This window comes from Salmo salar, chromosome 01 (genome assembly GCF_965601325.2).
Source record: "Salmo salar chromosome 01, fSalSal1, whole genome shotgun sequence".
Taxonomy (NCBI): Eukaryota; Metazoa; Chordata; class Actinopteri; order Salmoniformes; family Salmonidae; genus Salmo; species Salmo salar.
In genome coordinates this window covers 53808885-53827796 of record NC_138291.1, presented here as the reverse complement: position 1 = coordinate 53827796, position 18912 = coordinate 53808885, and the positions used below count along the sequence as shown (strand labels likewise).

Sequence of the window (18912 nt, the reverse complement as noted above, 5' to 3'; positions counted from 1 at the left end):
CAAACTGTCACACTACCACCACCATGCTTGATCGTTGGTATGAGGTTCTTGCTGTGGAATGTCACCGGTCTTCTAGCCATCGTCGATCCACTTTTCATTTTCCATTTGTTTTGTCTTGTTTTCTCTTTACCTGGTTCTCATTTCCCTCATTAAGTGTTGTGTATTTAACCCTCTGTTCCACCCATGTCTTTGTGTGGAGTTGTTTGTTGTAAGTGCTTGTGCACATGTTTACTGGTGTGCGTCGAGTTTTGTACCCATGTTGGTTATTTCTTTATGCCGTTGGTTTTGAAATTAAACTGCTCCGGCTATTACCTAGTTCTGCTCTCCTGCGTCTGACTTCACTGCCACCAGTTACGCACCCCTTACAATTCTACAATGTAGAAAACAGTAAAAATAAAGAAAAACCTTTGAGGTGTTCTAAAACTTTAGAACATGAAATAAAATAATATACAGTACTAGTCTATCTAGTGTACATCCCTGGGTATTATATCAGTTTACGCCAAAAGGGAAAACAGGAGACTCAGATCAACAATACATTTTATTCTACATACAATCAAGTTTTCATGCAAGAGTTTGAGAAACATTAGCTAAAGAAAAACATAGGCATTCCTCTGACTACATACAGTACAGTAAAATCTTGTTGACTGGAGAGCTTAACATTTCAAATGTGCCAATGTTGCTGTTATGTCTTATACGGATTTCTTTCTTCTTGGCTGCCTTGGTTTAGTGAAAATGTTTGATAATGATAGATTTAAGTCACTTCTTCGTCTCCCATGGCGGTACACTCAAAGGAAGTTACACATTTCTAAAGGCCTTGAAATACCTAAAACTCACATTCATAGCTAGAGAAGTAATAATACGGGGGAAACAATTACATTAATTTTAGACATACAAGCAATTTTCTTTGGTAAGAAATAGGAATTCATAAAATACAATGAGAATGCAAGTAATTAAAAATGAGAAAAGTTCAGTGCAAATAAACTGAGAACCAGACGTTACAAGAGATTGAACAATTAATAGTCAGACAGACCAGATGGCAATAGCCAAATGTATCTCTTCACAATCAAACAAATTATGCATTTATATGCAGGAGGTTTATTGCGTCTTCCAAACATCAAGAGGCAATTCCCACTAAGACACCCCTTCCCTTGGATTGAAAGACATTTCCCTAATTTTGATAATACTGATAATCGTCTTTGGATATTTTCCAATATGTTAAATAATAAAGTTTAGCTCTTACCAAAAAATGTTAAATCTAGAAACAAACATCTTTTCTTTTGCCCCTATGATATACAATCTAACTGAACATTCAACGGCAAATACTATATAATATAATTCATAGCCATTGTATGTTTTGACCATGTGCATATCAAATAGATTATATTTTAGCAGTCATTCACTTGTACGTACATCATTCCCCATAGCAATCTTGTAAACATAAGATATGGATTAAAATATAAATGTGTCAATGTTGTCCCTTAAGCGGTGTTTCACTCAAAACATGTTGAAGCATGACCTCAACTAAAATATTTGAAAATGTGTGATAATGAAGAGTAGAGGTAGTGGTTAAAGGGGCAATCTGCAGTTGTACCCATTGATTCTTGAAGAATATAACTTGTACATGCCTCATGAGTTAAGTTCAACTGTCGTATCCCATCAGAATCCAAAATACACTATATATTCAAAAGTATGTGGACACCCCTTCAAATTAGTTGACTTGGCTATTTCAGCCTCACCCTTGCTGACAAGTGTATAAAATCGAGCACACAGCCATGCAATCTCTATACACAAACCTTGGCAGTAGAATGGCCTTACTGAAGAGCTCAGTGACTTTCAACATGCCACAGTCATAGCCTTTCCAATAAGTCAGTTCGTAAAATTTCTGCCCTGTTAGAGCTGCCCCGGTAAACTGTAAGTTCTGTTATTGTGAAGTGGAAACGTTTAAGAGCAACAATGGCTCAGCCTTGAAGTGGTAGACCACACAAGCACACAGAACACGACCGTGAGTGCTGAAGCGTGTAAAAATTGTCTGTCCTTGGTTGCAACACATACTACCGAGTTCCAAACTGCATCTGGAAACAATGTCAGCACAAGAACTGTTCGTCGGGAGCTTCATGAAATGGGCTTCCATGGCCGAGCAGCCACACACAAGCCTAAGATCTCCATGCGCAATGCCAAGCGTTGACTAGCGTGGTGTAAAGCTCGCCGCCATTGGACTCTGGAGCATTGTAAACGCGTTCTCTGGAGTGACGAATCATGCTTCACCATCTGGCAGTCCAACGGACGAATCTGGGTTTGGCAGATGCCAGGAGAACGCTACCTGCCCAAATCCATAGTTTGGAGGAATAATGGCCTGGGGCTGTTTTTCACAGTTCAGCCTAGGCCACTTCGTTACAGTGAAGGGAAATCTTAATGCTACAGCATAAAATGACATTCTAGACAATTCTGTGCTTCCAACTTTGTGGCAACAGTTTGGGGAAGGCCCTTTTCTGTTTTAGCATGACAATGCCCCTGTGCACAAAGCAAGGTTCATACAGAAATGTTTTGTTGACATCTGTGTGGAAGAACTTGACTGGCCTGCACAGAGCCCTGACATCAACCCCATCGAACACCTTTAGGATGAATTAGTACGCCGACTGCGAGCCAGGCCTAATCGCCCAACATCAGTGCCCAACCACAATAATACTCTTGTGGCTCAATGGAAGCAAGTCCCAGTAGCAATGTTCCAACATATAGTAGAAAGCCTTCCCAGAAGAGTGGAGGCTGTTTTAGCAGCAAAGGGGGGACCAACTCCATGTTAATGCCGATGATTTTTTTATGAGATGTTCAACGAGCAGGTGTCCACATACTTTTGGTCATGTAGTGTATAAGTTTGGTTTACTCCAATGTTTGTAAACAAAGTAAATGTAAACAAACAATAGCCTATATAGCCTCAAAACATGGTTAAAACTATAATGTTGATATCATGGATGGTCAACCCTTGCATCCATAGCTCGGTCTATGAATTTGAGAGTGGTTATATTTCTCCAGCCGCATCCCCTTAGCTTTTTACCGAAACAGAAGCACTTTGTTATCGTTTCAACTGCGGATTGCCCCTTTTAAGGGACTAACTAATGCTTAATTAACAGAGGACAAAGTAACTTAATCTAAGCGTTAACTGTGGGTGATAATGCTATAAAGCCTCTGTAAACTGAACGTGGTCAGGTTGTCTACACTGAATATTACAGTTTAACAGACAGACAAGGAAAACAACTTTTTAGCATGCATGTATTGCAACTCCACGTAATATCATGGAAGCTATGCAACACCATAACCAACAGCGTTAGTAGTCTAAAAATACTTTAAAAAATAAAAATAAGAATAATACTTTGCGTTGACAAAGTAGTTTGTAGGGTTGAAGCTACTACGTTTACTACAGGTTTCAAGGAAGCAAGCAAAAACTAACAAGAAACTCACTTTCTATGAAATAGACCATTTTAAAAAGGCAGCTCTTGGCTAATAACTAACAGTATTAGAGGCAAAAGGGAGAGTAGGCCTACTTGCATTATGACACAAAACAGACACTAACATGCTTCCACACCGACATGCAATCTCTATTAAAATCACAAACAAAAACAGATCTACAGCTGTAGTGGAGATCCCCATGCATAACCGTGTAACAGTTTGACTGATAGAGCATTTAGAAGGTTCAAATGGGTTGAAATGTTCTGAAGTGGCAAAGCTAGTCTCAAGTTAACAGGAGAGGTTTCTCCTCTAGTCATTCCACAAAACCTCTTTGTTGACAGAGAAAAATGAGTAATCTGTCTAGGAATCTTTTATACAGTGTGAATGAACAACACTGACTAAATGAACTTGAATAAAAGTCGGTCAAAATGGAAGACCTAACACTACACAGCGTGCATGGAATAATAGCTATCAAATAGCTATTATACAATTACAGTAGCAATAAAAATGTAGCCTATTTTCTGCTTTAATCCTCTTTTAAAATACAGTACAAAAAAAACACTTTGTGAATAACCATGATATGCAGTATGCCTATAATCAATGTCAGGTATTCATATCAAGATATAGGAACGTTTTTTTCCCCCCTGATAATGCTAACTTTTGTGGATAAAATCCAAAGATCTCCAAACCCAGAGAGAGAGAAAAAAAGACTAGACCACACAGACATACACACTTGCCTGACCGACAATACACAGGCTCACATAACACACACACAGTAGCAGAGGCGCTATGCTAAATCGACAGGTTGCATCTTTAAGGGGGTATGGGTGGAGATGTAAGGCACTAAAGTCTGTATAATAAGTGAAGCGTCCCCTCCATCTTCAGAGGTCGTCCATACACAGTCAGTGGCAGCGCTGGTTCACAAGGGAATCTCTTCTTGTTCTGGGACCCCCAAATCCATCATCAGTCTGTCGCCAATTTATCTTAATCATCGTCACCATCTGAACATTCACCAAGTCTACACACATTCATTTTCTACATGCCTGTCCAGGCTTTCCTCCGAAATGCGCTTCCACTGTGGGGTATGGGGAGGAGAATGTGGTAGCACATACGAGAAAGTCACACAATCTTCAGTCAATCACAAGGGTATTCCCATTCGAGACAAAACTTGCCATGCGAGAACCAATGAGATGGCAAAGCTTCCTGGCCTGTGGGACATCTCGGGAAAAGCGTAGGAGTGAGGAGCAGAGGGCAGAGGTTGGAACTTCTGAAGCAGAGGAGGGACTTACAATCGAGTGAATGGGCCCACGTGGAGGGGTCCTCTCAGTTTTGGAGAGGAACAGGATGAGTTGAGAGTGGAAAAGGAGGGGGAGGAGGAGTAAGGAGCGGGGGAGGAGGAAGATGATCGTGGTTCGGAATCATTGTTCAGTGGGAAGACACTGGAGATGGCTACGTCCACGATACCTTGGCATAGCTCCGGGTAGAGTTTCCTAGAGGATGGAGAGATGGTGCAATTAATAAGATGCCCCTTAAATCAGGCTTAGTGAGATTATACCGGGAAAAATGAATGATTCAAAGGAAAATTTTACAAGCACATTTTGGTTAACATAGGTTAACATAGCCCTCTAAGCTTTGAACAATGGAACAAAACATTTTCATAATAATTCAAATTTCTGCCCAAACCTCTTGGTTGGACAGAAACTAGCATGAACGAGCAAATATATAACTGAAACACGTTACGTTACACCCTTATTCTAAAATAGATTAAATCGTTTTTTCCCCTCATCAATCTAAACACAATACCACATAAAGCAAAAACAGGTTTTAGAATTTTTTGGTACATTTATTTAAAATAAAAAGCTGAAATATCAAACAACTGCCAACCTGGATGTCTTAGCTGTGTCTGAATCCTGGCTTAGGAAAACCACCAAAAACCCTGGAATCTCCATCGCTAACTATAACATTTTCCGCCAAGATAGAACTGCCAAAGGGGGCGGTGTTGCAATCTACTGCAAAGATAACTCTGCAGGCTCTCTATTACTATCCAAGTCTGTAACCAAACAGCTTCTACTTCTAAAAATTCACCTTTCCAGAAACAAGTCTCTCACTGTTGCCGCTTGCTATAGACCTCCCTCTGCCCTCAGCTGTGCCCACGATACCATATGTGAATTGATTGCCCCCCATCGATCTTCTGAGCTCGTGCTACTAGGTGACCTAAACTGGGACATGCTTAACACCCCGGCCATCCTACAATCTAAGCTTGATGCCCTCAATCTCACACAAATGATCAATGAACCTACCAGGTACAACCCCAAATCCGTAAACACGGGCACCTTCATATATGTCATCCGAACTAACTCACCCTCCAAACACACCTCTGCTGTTTTCAATCAAGATCTCAGCGATCACTGCCTCATTGCCTGCATCCGTAATGGGTCTGCGACCAAACGACCACCCCTCATCACTGTCAAACGCTCGCTAAAACACTTCTGCGAGCAGGCCTTTCTAATCGACCTGGCCGGGTTATCCTGGAATGACATTGACCTCATCCCGTCAGTAGATGATGCCTGGCTATTTTTTAAAGTGCCTTCCTCACCATCTTAAATAAGCATGCCCCACTCAAAAAGTTTAGAACTAGGAATAGTTATAGTCCTTGGTTCACTCCAGACCTGTCTGCCCTTGACCAGCACAAAAACATCCTAGCATGCTGGAGCGCGTGCTACGGGTGGGTGCTGCTATGGTGACCAGTGAGCTGAGATAAGGCGGGGCTTTACCTAGCAAAGACTTATAGATGACCTGGAGCCAGTGGATTTGGCAACGAATATGAAGCTAGGGCCAGCCAACGAGAGCATACAGGTCACAGTGGTGGGTAGTAAATGGGGCTTTGGTGACAAAACAGATGGCACTGTGATAGACTGCATCCAATTTGCTGAGTAGAGAGTTGGAGGCAATTTTCTAAAATGACATTGCCGAAGTCAAGGATCGATAGGATAGTCAGTTTTCCGAGGGTATGGTCGGCAGCATGAGTGAAGGATGTTTTGTTGCGAAATAGGAAGCTGATTCTAGATTTAATTTTGGATTGGAGATGCTTAATGTGAGTCTGGAGGGAGAGTTTACAGTCTAACCAGACACCTAGGTATTTGTAGTTGTCCACATATTCAGAACCGTCCAGAGTAGTGATGCTAGATGGGCGGGTGCGGGCAGCAATCGGTTGAAGAGCATGCATTTAGTTTTACTTGCATTTAAGAGCAGCTGGAGGCCACGGAAGGAGTGTTGTATGACATTGAAGCTCGTCTGGAGGTTAGTTAACCTCTATGGGCTAGGTGGGACACTTACCTACTCAACAGCCAGTGGAATCCCGTGGCGCGTTATTCAAATACCTTAGAAATGCTATTACTTCAATTTCTCAAACATATGACTATTTTACACCATTTTAAAGACTCTCGTTAATCTAACTACACTGTCCGATTTCAAAAAGGCTTTACAACGAAAGCAAAACATTAGATTATGTCAGCAGAGTACCCAGCCAGAAATAATCAGACACCCATTTTTCAAGCTAGCATATAATGTCACAAAAACCAAAACCACAGCTAAATGCAGCACTAACCTTTGATGATCTTCATCAGATGACACTCCTAGGACATTATGTTATACAATACATGCATGTTTTGTTCAATCAAGTTCATATTTATATCAAAAACCAGCTTTTTACATTAGCATGTGACTAGCATGTGACTAGCATTCCCACCGAACACTTCCGGTGAATTTACTAAATTACTCACGATAAACGTTCACAAAAAACATAACAATTATTTTAAGAATTATAGATACAGAACTCCTTTATGCACTCGCTATGTCCGATTTTAAAATAGCTTTTCGGTGAAAGCACATTTTGCAATATTCTGAGTAGATAGCCCGGCCATCACAGGCTAGCTATTTTGACACCCACCAAGTGTGGTACTCACCAAACTCAGAATTACTATTAGAAAAATTGGATTACCTTTGCTGTTCTTCGTCAAAATGCACTCCCAGGACTTCTACTTCAATAACAAATGTTAGTTTGGTTCCAAATAGTCCATAGTTATATCCAAATAGCGGCGTTTTGTTCGTGCGTTCAAGACGCGCCCGACGCGTTTCGTGACAAAAAAGATTCTAAATATTCCATTACCGTACTTCGAAGCATGTCAAACGCTGTTTAAAATCAACTTTTATGCGATTTTTCTCGTAAAAAAGCGATAATATTCCGACCGGGAGTCGTTGTTTTCGTTCAAAGAGAGAGAAAGTAAACATGGTGTCAGCTCGTGCACGCGCCTCCAGTCTCATTGTCCTCAGATCGACCACTATCCAAATGCGCTACTGTTTTTCAGCCATGGCCTGCAAAGTCACCATTCATCGTTCTGGCGCCTTCTGAGAGCCTATGGGAGCGTTAGAAAATGTCACGTTATGCCAGAGATCCCCTGTTTTGGTTAGAGATGATCAAGAAGGCCAAGAAATAGTCAGAGAGAGCGCTTCCTGTTTGGAATCTTCTCAGGTTTTGGCCTGCCAAATGAGTTCTGTTATACTCACAGACACCATTCAAACAGTTTTAGAAACTTTAGGGTGTTTTCTATCCAAATCAAACAATTATATGCATATTCTAGTTACTGGGCAGGAGTAGTAACCAGATTAAATCGGGTACGTTTTTTATCCGGCCGTGCAAATACTGCCCCCTATCCCCAACAGGTTAACACAGTATCCAAAGAAGGGCCAGAAGTATACAGAATGGTGTGGTCTGCATAGAGGTGGATCAGAGAATCACCAGCAGCAAGAGTAACATTATTGATATATAACAGAGAAAAAGAGTCGGCACGAGAATTGAACCCTGTGGCACCCCCATAGAGACTGCCAGAGGCTCGGACAACAGGCCCTCCGATTTGACACACTGAACTCTATCTGATAAGTAGTTGGTGAACCAGGCGAGGTAGTCATTTGAGAAACCAAGGCTGTTGAGTCTGCCGATAAGAATGCAGTGATTGACAGAGTCGAAAGCCTTGGCCAGGTCGATGAAGACAGCTGCACAGTATTGTATTTTATCGATGGTGGTTATGATATCGTTTAGGACCTTGAGCTCGATTACCAGATTGCATAGCGGAGAAGGTACGGTGGGATTCAAAATGGTCGGTGATCTGTTTGTTAACTTGGCTTTCGAAGACTTTAGAAAGGCAGGGCAGGATAGATATAGGTCTGTAACAGTTTGGTTCTAGAGTGTCTCCCCCTTTGAATAGGGGGATGACCGCAGCAGCTTTCCAATCATTAGGGAATCTCAGACAATAGAAAAGAGAGGTTGAACAGGTTAGTAATAGGGGTTGCAATAATTGTGCCGGATAATTTAAGAAAGAGAGGGTCCAGATTGTTTAGCCCAGCTGATTTGTAGGGGTCCAGATTTTGCAGCTCTTTCAGAACATCCGAACAACCGAGTTGGGCATCTCCGGCGCGGCCCACGCTTGGATTGCGTCCTACCTGACAGGTCGCTCCTACCAGGTGGCGTGGCGAGAATCTGTCTCCGCACCATGCACTCTCACCACTGGTGTCCCCCAGGGCTCTGTTCTAGGCCCTCTCCTATTCTCGCTATACACCAAGTCACTTGGCTCTGTCATATCCTCACATGGTCTCTCCTATCATTGCTATGCAGACGACACACAATTAATCTTCTCCTTTCCCCCTTCTGATAACCAGGCGGCGAATCGCATCTCTGCATGTCTGTCAGACATATCAGTGTGGATGACGGATCACCAGCTCAAGCTGAACCTCGGCAAGACGGAGCTGCTCTTCCTCCCGGGGAAGGACTGCCCGTTCCATGATCTCGCCATCACGGTTGACAACTCCCTTGTGTCCTCCTCCCAGAGTGCTAAGAACCTTGGCGTGATCCTGGACAACACCCTGTCGTTCTCCACTAACATCAAGGCGGTGACCCGATCCTGTAGGTTCATGCTCTACAACATTCGCAGAGTACGACCCTGCCTCACACAGGAAGCGGCGCAGGTCCTAATCCAGGCACTTGTCATCTCCCGTCTGGATTACTGCAACTCGCTGTTGGCTGGGCTCCCTGCCTGTGCCATTAAACCCCTACAACTCATCCAGAACGCCGCAGCCCGTCTGGTGTTCAACCTTCCCAAGTTCTCTCACGTCACCCCGCTCCTCCGCTCTCTCCACTGGCTTCCAGTTGAAGCTCGCATCCGCTACAAGACCATGGTGATTGCCTACGGAGCGGCACCTCCATACCTTCAGGCTCTGATCAGGCCCTACACCCAAACAAGGGCACTGCGTTCATCCACCACTGGCCTGCTGGCCCCCCTACCTCTGAGGAAGCACAGTTCCCGCTCAGCCCAGTCAAAACTGTTCGCTGCTCTGGCACCCCAATGGTGGAACAAGCTCCCTCACGACGCCAGGACAGCGGAGTCAATCACCACCTTCCGGAGACACCTGAAACCCCACCTATTTAAGGAATACCCCCCCCCCCCTTTAAAAGATTTAGATGCACTATTGTAAAGTGGTTGTTCCACTGGATATCATAAGGTGAATGCACCATTTTGTAAGTCGCTCTGGATAAGAGCGTCTGCTAAATGACTTAAATGTAATGTAAATGTAATGTAAATGTAAACATCAGCTATCTGGATTTGGGTGATGGAGAAATAGGGGTGGCTTGGGCAAGTTGCTGTGTGGGGTGCAGAGCTGTTGACCGGGGTAGGGGTAGCCAGGTGGAAAGCATGGCCAGCCGTAGAAAAATCCTTTTGAAATTCTCGATTATCGTAGATTTATCGGTGGTGACAGTGTTTCCTAGCCTCAGTGCAATGAGCAGCTAGGAGGAGGTGCTCTTATTCTCGATGGACTTTACAGTGTCCCAGAACTTTTTCGAGTTTGTGCTACAGGATGCAAATTTCTGTTTAAAAAAGCTAGCCTTTGCTTTCCTAACTGCCTGTGTATATTGGTTCCTAACTTCCCTGAAAAGTTGCATATCGCAGGGGCTATTCGATGCTAATGCAGAACGCCACAGGATGTTTTTGTGCTTGTCAAGGGCAGTCAAGTCTGGAGTGAACCAAGGGCTATATCTGTTCTTAGTTCAGGTAAACAAAATGAGGTACTGTGTTATTGAAACAGTCCAGGGGGCATCAGCTGTGTAGCAGAGTGATCATAGGGTCAAAAGTGTAGCAATAGGTGAGTCAGGGTGCCGCTCGCTTGTCACTACTACGCTAGGCGAGCAGAGGACACAGCGTTCAGAGAAGCTAGCGGGCTGGGGCTGGTAGATGGTTCTTTGGCGACATCGTAACAGAATAGCCTGTTGAGACCACATTGGGCGATCACGTCGGCAGTCCAGTCGTGATGGATCGGCGGGGCTCCGTGTCGACAATAAAGGGTTCAGGCCAATTGGCAAAGGAGGTATTGTAGCCCTAGAATTAGCTGCTATATGGGCCTAGCTCGAGGCTAGCTCAAGGCTAGCTGGTGCTTGCTTCAGGACAGAGGAATCAGCTAACAGTAGCCACTCGTTTGCAGCTAGCTAGCTGCAATGATCTGGCATAATGATCCAGAGCGGTAGGAATCTGGTGATTTGGCAGAGAGAAGCAGTCCAATATGCTCTGAGTTGATATCACGCTGTGCAGACTGGCAGGTGTTGTCCGAGCTAAGGCTGGCTGATAACCGGGAAAAAGGTGAAGACCGCTAGCCGTGGCTAACAAAGACTAGTAGCTAGTTAGCTCCGGATGGAAGTTCCAGTTTCAAGGAATAAAAATAGCAGATCCGTACCACATAGGGTGAGGCGGGTTGCAGGAAAGTATATTTAGTTCGTAGATAGAAAGTGAGATTAAGATATATACGAAAAAGACTGGCTATTTACACGGATAAGACACAGGAACAAGACAACAAATACACACGTCCTACTGCAACGCCATCTTGGATCATCTGGAAGGTTCTCCCATCTCCACAGAGGAACTCTGGAGCTCTGTCAGAGTGACCATCGGGTTCTTGTTCACCTCCCCGACCAAGGCCCATCTGCCCCGATTGCTCAGTTTGGCCGGGCAGCCAGCTGTAGGAAGAGGCTTGGTGGTTCCAAACGTCTTCCATTTAAGAATGATGGAGGCCACTGTGTTCTTGGGGACCTTCAACGCGCACATTTTTTGGTACCCTTTCCCAGATTTGTGCCTTGGCACAATTCTGTCTTGGAGCTCTACAGACAATTCCTTCGACCTCATGGCTTGGTTTTTGCTCTGAGATGCACTGTCAACTGTGGGACCTTATAGAAACAGGTGTGTGCCTTTCCAAATCATGTCCAAACAATTGAATTTACCACAGGTGGACTCCAATCAAGTTGTAGAAACATCTCAAGGATGATCCATGGAAACAAGATGCACCTGAGCTCAATTTCAAGTCTCATAGCGAAGGGTCTGAACCTTATGTAAATAAGGTATTTCAGTTGTTTATTTTTAATAAATGTGCAAAAATTTCGAACTACCTGTTTTCACTTTGCCGTTAGGGGTATTGTGTGTAGATTGATGAGTTAAAAAAAATGTTTTTAATCAATTTTAGAATAAGGCTGTAATGTAACAAAATGTGGAAAAAGGGAAAGGGTCTGAAAACTTTCTGAATGCACTGTATATGTGTATATGACCACTAGGAGGAGAAGGATATAAAATAATACTGACTGTGCGCAGGCCGGAGCTCCATTGATCTCGATCAGCCACACCTTGAAGCTTTCGTCCACCATGAAGTCAAAGCCAAAGAGCTGGAAACTCTGATAGGACAGGTGCTTAGTGCTGATGGCTGGCTCAATGCATGTCAAACAGCTCCTAGGAGACCAGACAGAACAACCATTGTCAGGAGTCTGAGTAGTGGTGTAGCAAATACCTGTACACAGCTATTTGTAGAACTATGCATGTTAGGGAAAGGTCATGTTTGCAAGGTCATCTGACAAAAAAGGGTATTTTTCCACCTTCAATTAATTAAAACACAAACATCACAGCACAGGAAGAAAAGTAGCTACCTTATGATCTGCTTGATCTGAGGTAAAATGCTGGTCTCCAGTGCTATGTTGTGGGTGCTCAGCAGGTACTGCCGGAACTCGTCGAAGAACATCTCATTGCCCTCCTCGTAGCGGCCGTAGTTCTGGGAGTGCTCTTTCTGGATGCAGTGGTTAGTCAGGTGGCTGGTCATGTCCTGGAAGTTGGAGCTGTCGTAGGGCTCCGAGGCCGTCCGCAGCACACCCTCCCGGTAAAGGTAGATGTTGTACTGATGGTCCACGAGCACCCAGCTCCTAAGAACAATACAAACCCGCAGAGTTAGAGACTACTGGGCAAAACCCCAGCAATAACATTGCTTCTGTTACTGTTCCTCAGAGAGCCTGAATTGTGTATTTATAAGGCTATATGGTATTTTGTTGGTAATAAATATGTAATAAACACACATTAGATGTGCTATCACTCACAAAAATATTAGTATCAGATGCTTACCTGATGTCAAATTTACGGTTGCCAGGTTGCAGCAGTAGTGGTCTTTCTAGGTACTTCTGAATGACATGAACCTGCCCTTGATTATCAATGAACTCCAGCAATTGATTTGCATCGTAGGATATCAAAATTCCAGCACCTGGAACAAGAAAACCAACCCAAGCCTAATCTTTGTATACAATCCTTGGAATACATATTTTGCCAATAAAGAGTTTGTAACTCACTGGGCAGTCCAAGGAAACTTCCAAAAACATGAGGCAAGCATTAACTTAAAAAAAAATAGATTCTTTAGGCAACAATACTATCATATTTTCCCCATAGTGCCCAATGACTACAATATCTAGCAGTACCAGCTGTCAATAGAAACTCGAGCCTTCAGACGTGATGACTGGGATGTACCTTTTGCTCCAGCAGATGACTTGGCAATCCACACTGTTCCCTCTCCGCTTTCCTTTCTTGAGTGATAAGAGGCCAGGAAAACTTCTCTTTCATCTGTCTTGGGGTTACTTTTCAGGTGGCTGATGCCATTCTTTACAGGAGCGACGGGGGTATTTAGGTTCGTAGGATAGATGATGTAGGATTCAGGCAACCAGTTGCTGGGGTCTGGAAGCTCTGGGCTAGTCTTGATTAACCTGCATAATGTAAAGAAAGAGGATATTGATGATATTTACAGCATCAGTGAGAATTTGAGTGAAAATTACAGTATCAGAGTGAAAATTATTACACAAACCTTTTCAATACCAAAGTTCAAATACCTACTTGACTAAAGATGCTTTGCGGCACAACTTGTCTGCTCCTCTGTAATAATTCACCTGTTGCATCAGTCCTGGCTCATGACCTATGGAGGTTAAACAAACACATGAAGAAAAAAAAGTGATGACAATAGGGCGGTGTAAACAGGAAAGCATTTTGCATGTGTCTGGTCCTTTTCCCTCTCTGTAGTCAAACGTCAATGTGTCCAATAGGGCCTACTTGTGGCATTCTCTTACTTATCCGCACAGGATGTGATTCAGTGACGTCACCAAGGTTTAAATTTCATTACATTACATTTACATTTAAGTCATTTAGCAGACGCTCTTATCCAGAGCGACTTACAAAATGGTGCATTCACCTTATGATATCCAGTGGAACAACCACTTTACAATAGTGCATCTAAATCTTTTAAGGGGGGGGGGGGGGTTAGAAGGATTACTTTATCCTATCCTAGGTATTCCTTAAAGAGGTGGGGTTTCAGGTGTCTCCGGAAGGTGGTGATTGACTCCGCTGTCCTGGCGTCGTGAGGGAGCTTGTTCCACCATTGGGGTGCCAGAGCAGCGAACAGTTTTGACTGGGCTGAGCGGGAACTGTGCTTCCTCAGAGGTAGGGGGGCCAGCAGGCCAGTGGTGGATGAACGCAGTGCCCTTGTTTGGGTGTAGGGCCTGATCAGAGCCTGAAGGTATGGAGGTGCCGTTCCCTTCACAGCTCCGTAGGCAATCACCATGGTCTTGTAGCGGATGCGAGCTTCAACTGGAAGCCAGTGGAGAGAGCAAAATTTCGTAACATAGTAGCCAATATAGTCTATAGACTATAGGCTCCAGGATAGTCAAGCCCAAAATATGAATCATTAAGTTTAACGGGGGTGGGCCACAAACAATAATTAAGGAACATTATTAGTGGTATAAGGGAATAACTTTCTTGTACTTTGCATAATGCAGCAGTCCTGGTTAGACTCACAAGGAGGCTGGGAACGATGCAGTGAGTGCCATAATAATACTGGTGGTGTGTGTATCTACTATGGGCCTCCATCAGATCTCTACATTAGCTGTTTCATGCGACACAATTCATGGGTTCAACTTGAGGGTGAGAACAAGAATACTGACACTACAACAAAAGGTATTCAAAGCCATGCAATACAATTTACTGAGTATGCCAAAAGTGCTACTCTTACCAAGCCGTCCAAATGGCAGTCTGTTCCGTTCGCCCAACATCAAATTGAATCTGGGATTATCCCTTTTCAGTCTCTTCCATTGTCCAGTTGCGACGAGAATTTTGGAAACTTCAGCATAAATAGTGCTGTTCTCGTCTCTTGCGACAAATGTATATATCGGTGCATTCATATTACAACAATACTATATGTGCAAAAGCACACATCAAAACGAATTATTAGCTAGCTAGCTAGCCCAGGTGTAGCTATTGAATTTAGCAGACTGGCTGGCAAACGCTATCTCGCGGACGGATGTGTCTGTGGCATGATGATGAGACAGTCATATCCAGGTTCTGAAAAAAAGTGCTTCGCGTGTTCTTGTTGCTAGTGAATGTCTTTCATGATCACAAAAGTCCTAACTACTTCATGTTGCATGACTCTGGCCTGACGTTACGTTTCAGTCATGGGTGCCCAGATTTAGGGTGTGCCTGACTAACAACGTTAACGTTACTTGGTCCCACGTCTGGCTGAGATCCTCTGGCTTCTCCCATCTGGCTTGCTTGCTAATGTTACATAGCTAGCTAACTTGCTGTCGTTTACCGGTAGCTGAATATATTTTTTAAATGTTGTTTAAATCGGTATCTATGTAAACTGGTACTTTCCTAAGATTTTAGATGTTTAACTTGGGAGACAAAAAAAAAAAAAGACCAATGAAAAGAGATTAATGTTTTCCTGTAAAGGTTATTTTAAGGAGCTTTCAAGACAACTGGGAACTCGACAAATAAGAGCTCAAATCATGACGTCGATATTCAGGTCGGAAAGACTGAGCTCTTGAACGAAGCCAGTTGACGGTTCAAATCGATTGTTCCCCCCCCCCCCCCCCCGCCCCAAGTTGTCTTGAACGCGCTGGAGTAAATCGGAGATTTCCGAGTTCAAAGTTGTGGTTATTGTAGTCTTTATATTCTGGTACCTCACTTAAAGGTAATCAAATGAAATACCTTCTGCAGATTCAAAATAAACAGTTATATTTCAACGGTATATTTCCTCATAATAACAACAGCAATTTGGGTATAACGGAAATGTTGATGTACTGCATATCCCGGTGCGGACCCCCATTTTAGAGAGGCAAGTCGCTAGATATGTTTATTTTTTTTATTGATCATTTGTGTGTATATTTTTTATTTGGTCATTTATTTTTAGTAGCTAGATAGTTTAGCCAGGCCAGGGTGATAGCTAAAGCTCATGTATTGTAGTGATTTTCACAGAAAATGTACACCTACGGCATTAACGTCCGTTACATTGTTGTAAATAATGCTGAGCGATGAGTGCTTTTCTAGATCGTTCGATCATTTAAAAGGGTATCATATTTATACATCCGATTAAATATCAGCCTCATTTTTGAACGCGGCACGTGTATAACTACAACCAGTTAGCAAGTTGCATATTTCAGAGCTTCCTAGTTCCGACTAGCACATTAGCAGTCGTCACTAGTTACAACGGCCACAAATCCGACCAATCAGATGAGGGAGTGTGATGTTTGATAACGCGTGATCCATTAATGATTGTTATTTGTTAGCTATAATAAAACCAAATATTCTACATGCAAAGTGATAATCGGATGTCTTATTCAAACCCAGCTTGCAAGTTTATCATGATGTTTGCCCTTACTCATAGTAACTTGTCTTAACCCAAAATATTGTAGGTTTACGTGTCTCTTTCCTTGTAGAATGTTGACAGCTGTATAGAACACATTGTATTGCTAAAACTTAATAGCTACACTCACCGACACAGGATACACTTTATCCCTCATGCTGGCCTTGACCAAACCGGTAAATTGCCCCTAACAAGAGCTGCACTTCTCCACATGGCCAGACTTATAGCAGTCTTCTCCCCTTTTAAAACTCATTCTTGAAAAATGTCATAAGGTCTGAAATAGACACCAGAGTCGACATACTATACAAACAATTATCTAGGCTAAGTAATACAAAAATATTTATCTACTGCTCTGCTAACTAGTTAAAGTGTAGTCAGTGGCTAGCCAAGACAGAGAAAGGGGACATAAATTAAACACTATTCAATTCAAAATCAATTTTATTGGTCACATACACATATTTAGCAGATGTTATTGCAGGTCTAGCGAAATGCTTGTGTTCCTATTTCCAACAGTGCAGTAGTATCTAACAATTCACAATAATCTACACAAATCTAACAGTATTAATTTCATTACAGCACATGGATTCAACATGGATTAGGCACAGGTATCTGATCGCACTGGTGAACGTAGCTGAAAGCGTTGGCTAGAGATGATATGCAGGAACTTCCTGCAGGAATTTGTAGTCTTGCTGAGGTCTTCTCTGTTGCTAATTAGCATTTCGATTTTTAGGGTAAATTGAGACAAATATATTGATAACACTCACCTTGTCCGAGAAAGAATTACACCAAACACATACTGTACTTAATTTGAAGTGTTTGTAAAATTCACTATGTAAAAAATGAATGGTGGAAAGACAATTGGAACCATTGCTGTGTTTGGCCGCTAGGTTTTATGGGTATTATGATGCGTCCACTGTGTCTGACTACAGCTGTATTGATTTTAAAATGGCATTTAAACAAACGGCAAAGTAATTCACAAGTAAAACATACACACTTTCGCATAAATGTTTTTCCTTTTTAAATTTGTTGATTTTTGGCTAATTTAATTAAGATGATTTCAACCCTGTTGATTTATTTGGCACTTACTACGGTCATTTTTATTTTTTTTACATCTTAAATAAATGCAGCAATAGACTTTTACGAACAGTAGGTAGATATACTTTTTCATATTTACCTTAAAACCAAGAAAGTAAAGCAGATAACATGTGCGATGTTTATTATCACCTTGCAGTCCAGCTTTTTTTTTTACCAGTTTCCATCTCTGTGCAAAGGCATGGTCTTCAAGCTACGGAAGATGGCAAAACATTATTATAATAATTGATTGGAATTGCAAGTCAATTTTCTAATTCGCGTGTGGCTCAGTTGGTAGAGCATGGTGTTTGCAAAGCCAGGGTTGTGGGTTCTATTCCCACGGTTGACGAGTACGGAAAAAAAGATTTATGCATTCACTACTGTAAGTCGCTCTGGATACGAGCGTCTGCTAAATGACTAAAATGTAAATACCCAAAGCTCTTTGCAGTGTTTCCTTCCAAAGGTTGTGAATCTGTTCAAGGTAAATATATATATAGGAAATGACGCAGACAATTACATTGATGGAAGCCGAAAAAAAAATACAAATAAATATAGAAAGAATATGATAGGCTATATTACTATTATAATGAAAGGCTTGTAGAGAAACTAAAAACGTTGCTCTATCAAATAGAATAACTCTGTGGTTGGAATGGAATGCTAGTTAGCTAGCTAATTTTAGATGAGAGTTGCAAGTTAGCTATAACTAGTATTTTAGTTAACTAAAAAAAGAAAAAGATAACTTACCCTTTTGTCCTTTCTCAATGTTATGAACGTCAGTGGCGTTGCCGAATGTATTGGTGGTTCCCAGTTGTCTTGAACGTCCTCAGCTGTTTTGAACATGGCATATTTATTTATGTGTGTCGCATTCAGAACAACTTGAAACTCGGAAATCTCCCTCTTCTGATTTCAGTGCATTCAAGACAACTGGGAACTCGGGGGAAAAAAACTCTCTCTGACTGGGAAAAAATAGTTTTGAACGGTCATCAAGTCGGCAACTTGCATCTTTCTAGAACTCAGACTTTCCGACCTGAAGATCATTGACGTCATAATTTGACCAAATTTCTTTCCAAATTCGCAATTGTCTTGAAAGCACCATTGAACCTCAAACTTGAACTTGAAATATACCGAAACCGGTAAACGTGTTATTACACTCCCTCACCTGATTGGTTGTGTAGACAGGCCTTCTGACTTTGTAGCTGTGGTAACTAGTGACGATCTAGCTAAGCTCATGCGCAAAATAACGTCATCGGGTCTAACAGTCATCTTGCGCCGAACTGCGCCGAATTGCCGTCAAATGAAAGGAACTCCAATATGAGGTTGTTTACGAAAGAAAAAAAACGCCAGTCTGTCAATTTTATGAGGTTG

General features: G+C 42.4%; 1 protein-coding gene across 2 annotated transcripts; it reads right to left on the bottom strand.

Annotated features, from left to right (window-relative positions):
* Positions 1–525: 525 nt before the first annotated feature.
* LOC106604770 (tubulin--tyrosine ligase-like) lies at positions 526–18570 on the bottom strand. 2 transcript variants are annotated; one of them, XM_014199801.3, is made up of 7 exons: positions 18292–18570; positions 13680–13758; positions 13320–13552; positions 12924–13059; positions 12458–12727; positions 12120–12263; positions 526–4934 (listed from the first exon to the last, which is right to left on the bottom strand). In XM_014199801.3, the coding sequence occupies exons 2-7, from the start codon at positions 13739–13741 to the stop codon at positions 4730–4732; spliced, it is 1050 nt and encodes a 349-aa protein (XP_014055276.1). In that variant the 5' UTR covers positions 13742–13758; positions 18292–18570; the 3' UTR covers positions 526–4729. The 2 variants fall into 2 exon arrangements, with proteins under 2 accessions (XP_014055276.1, XP_014055268.1); XM_014199793.3 differs by lacking the exon at positions 18292–18570 and adding an exon at positions 14848–15609.
* Positions 18571–18912: the final 342 nt, after the last annotated feature.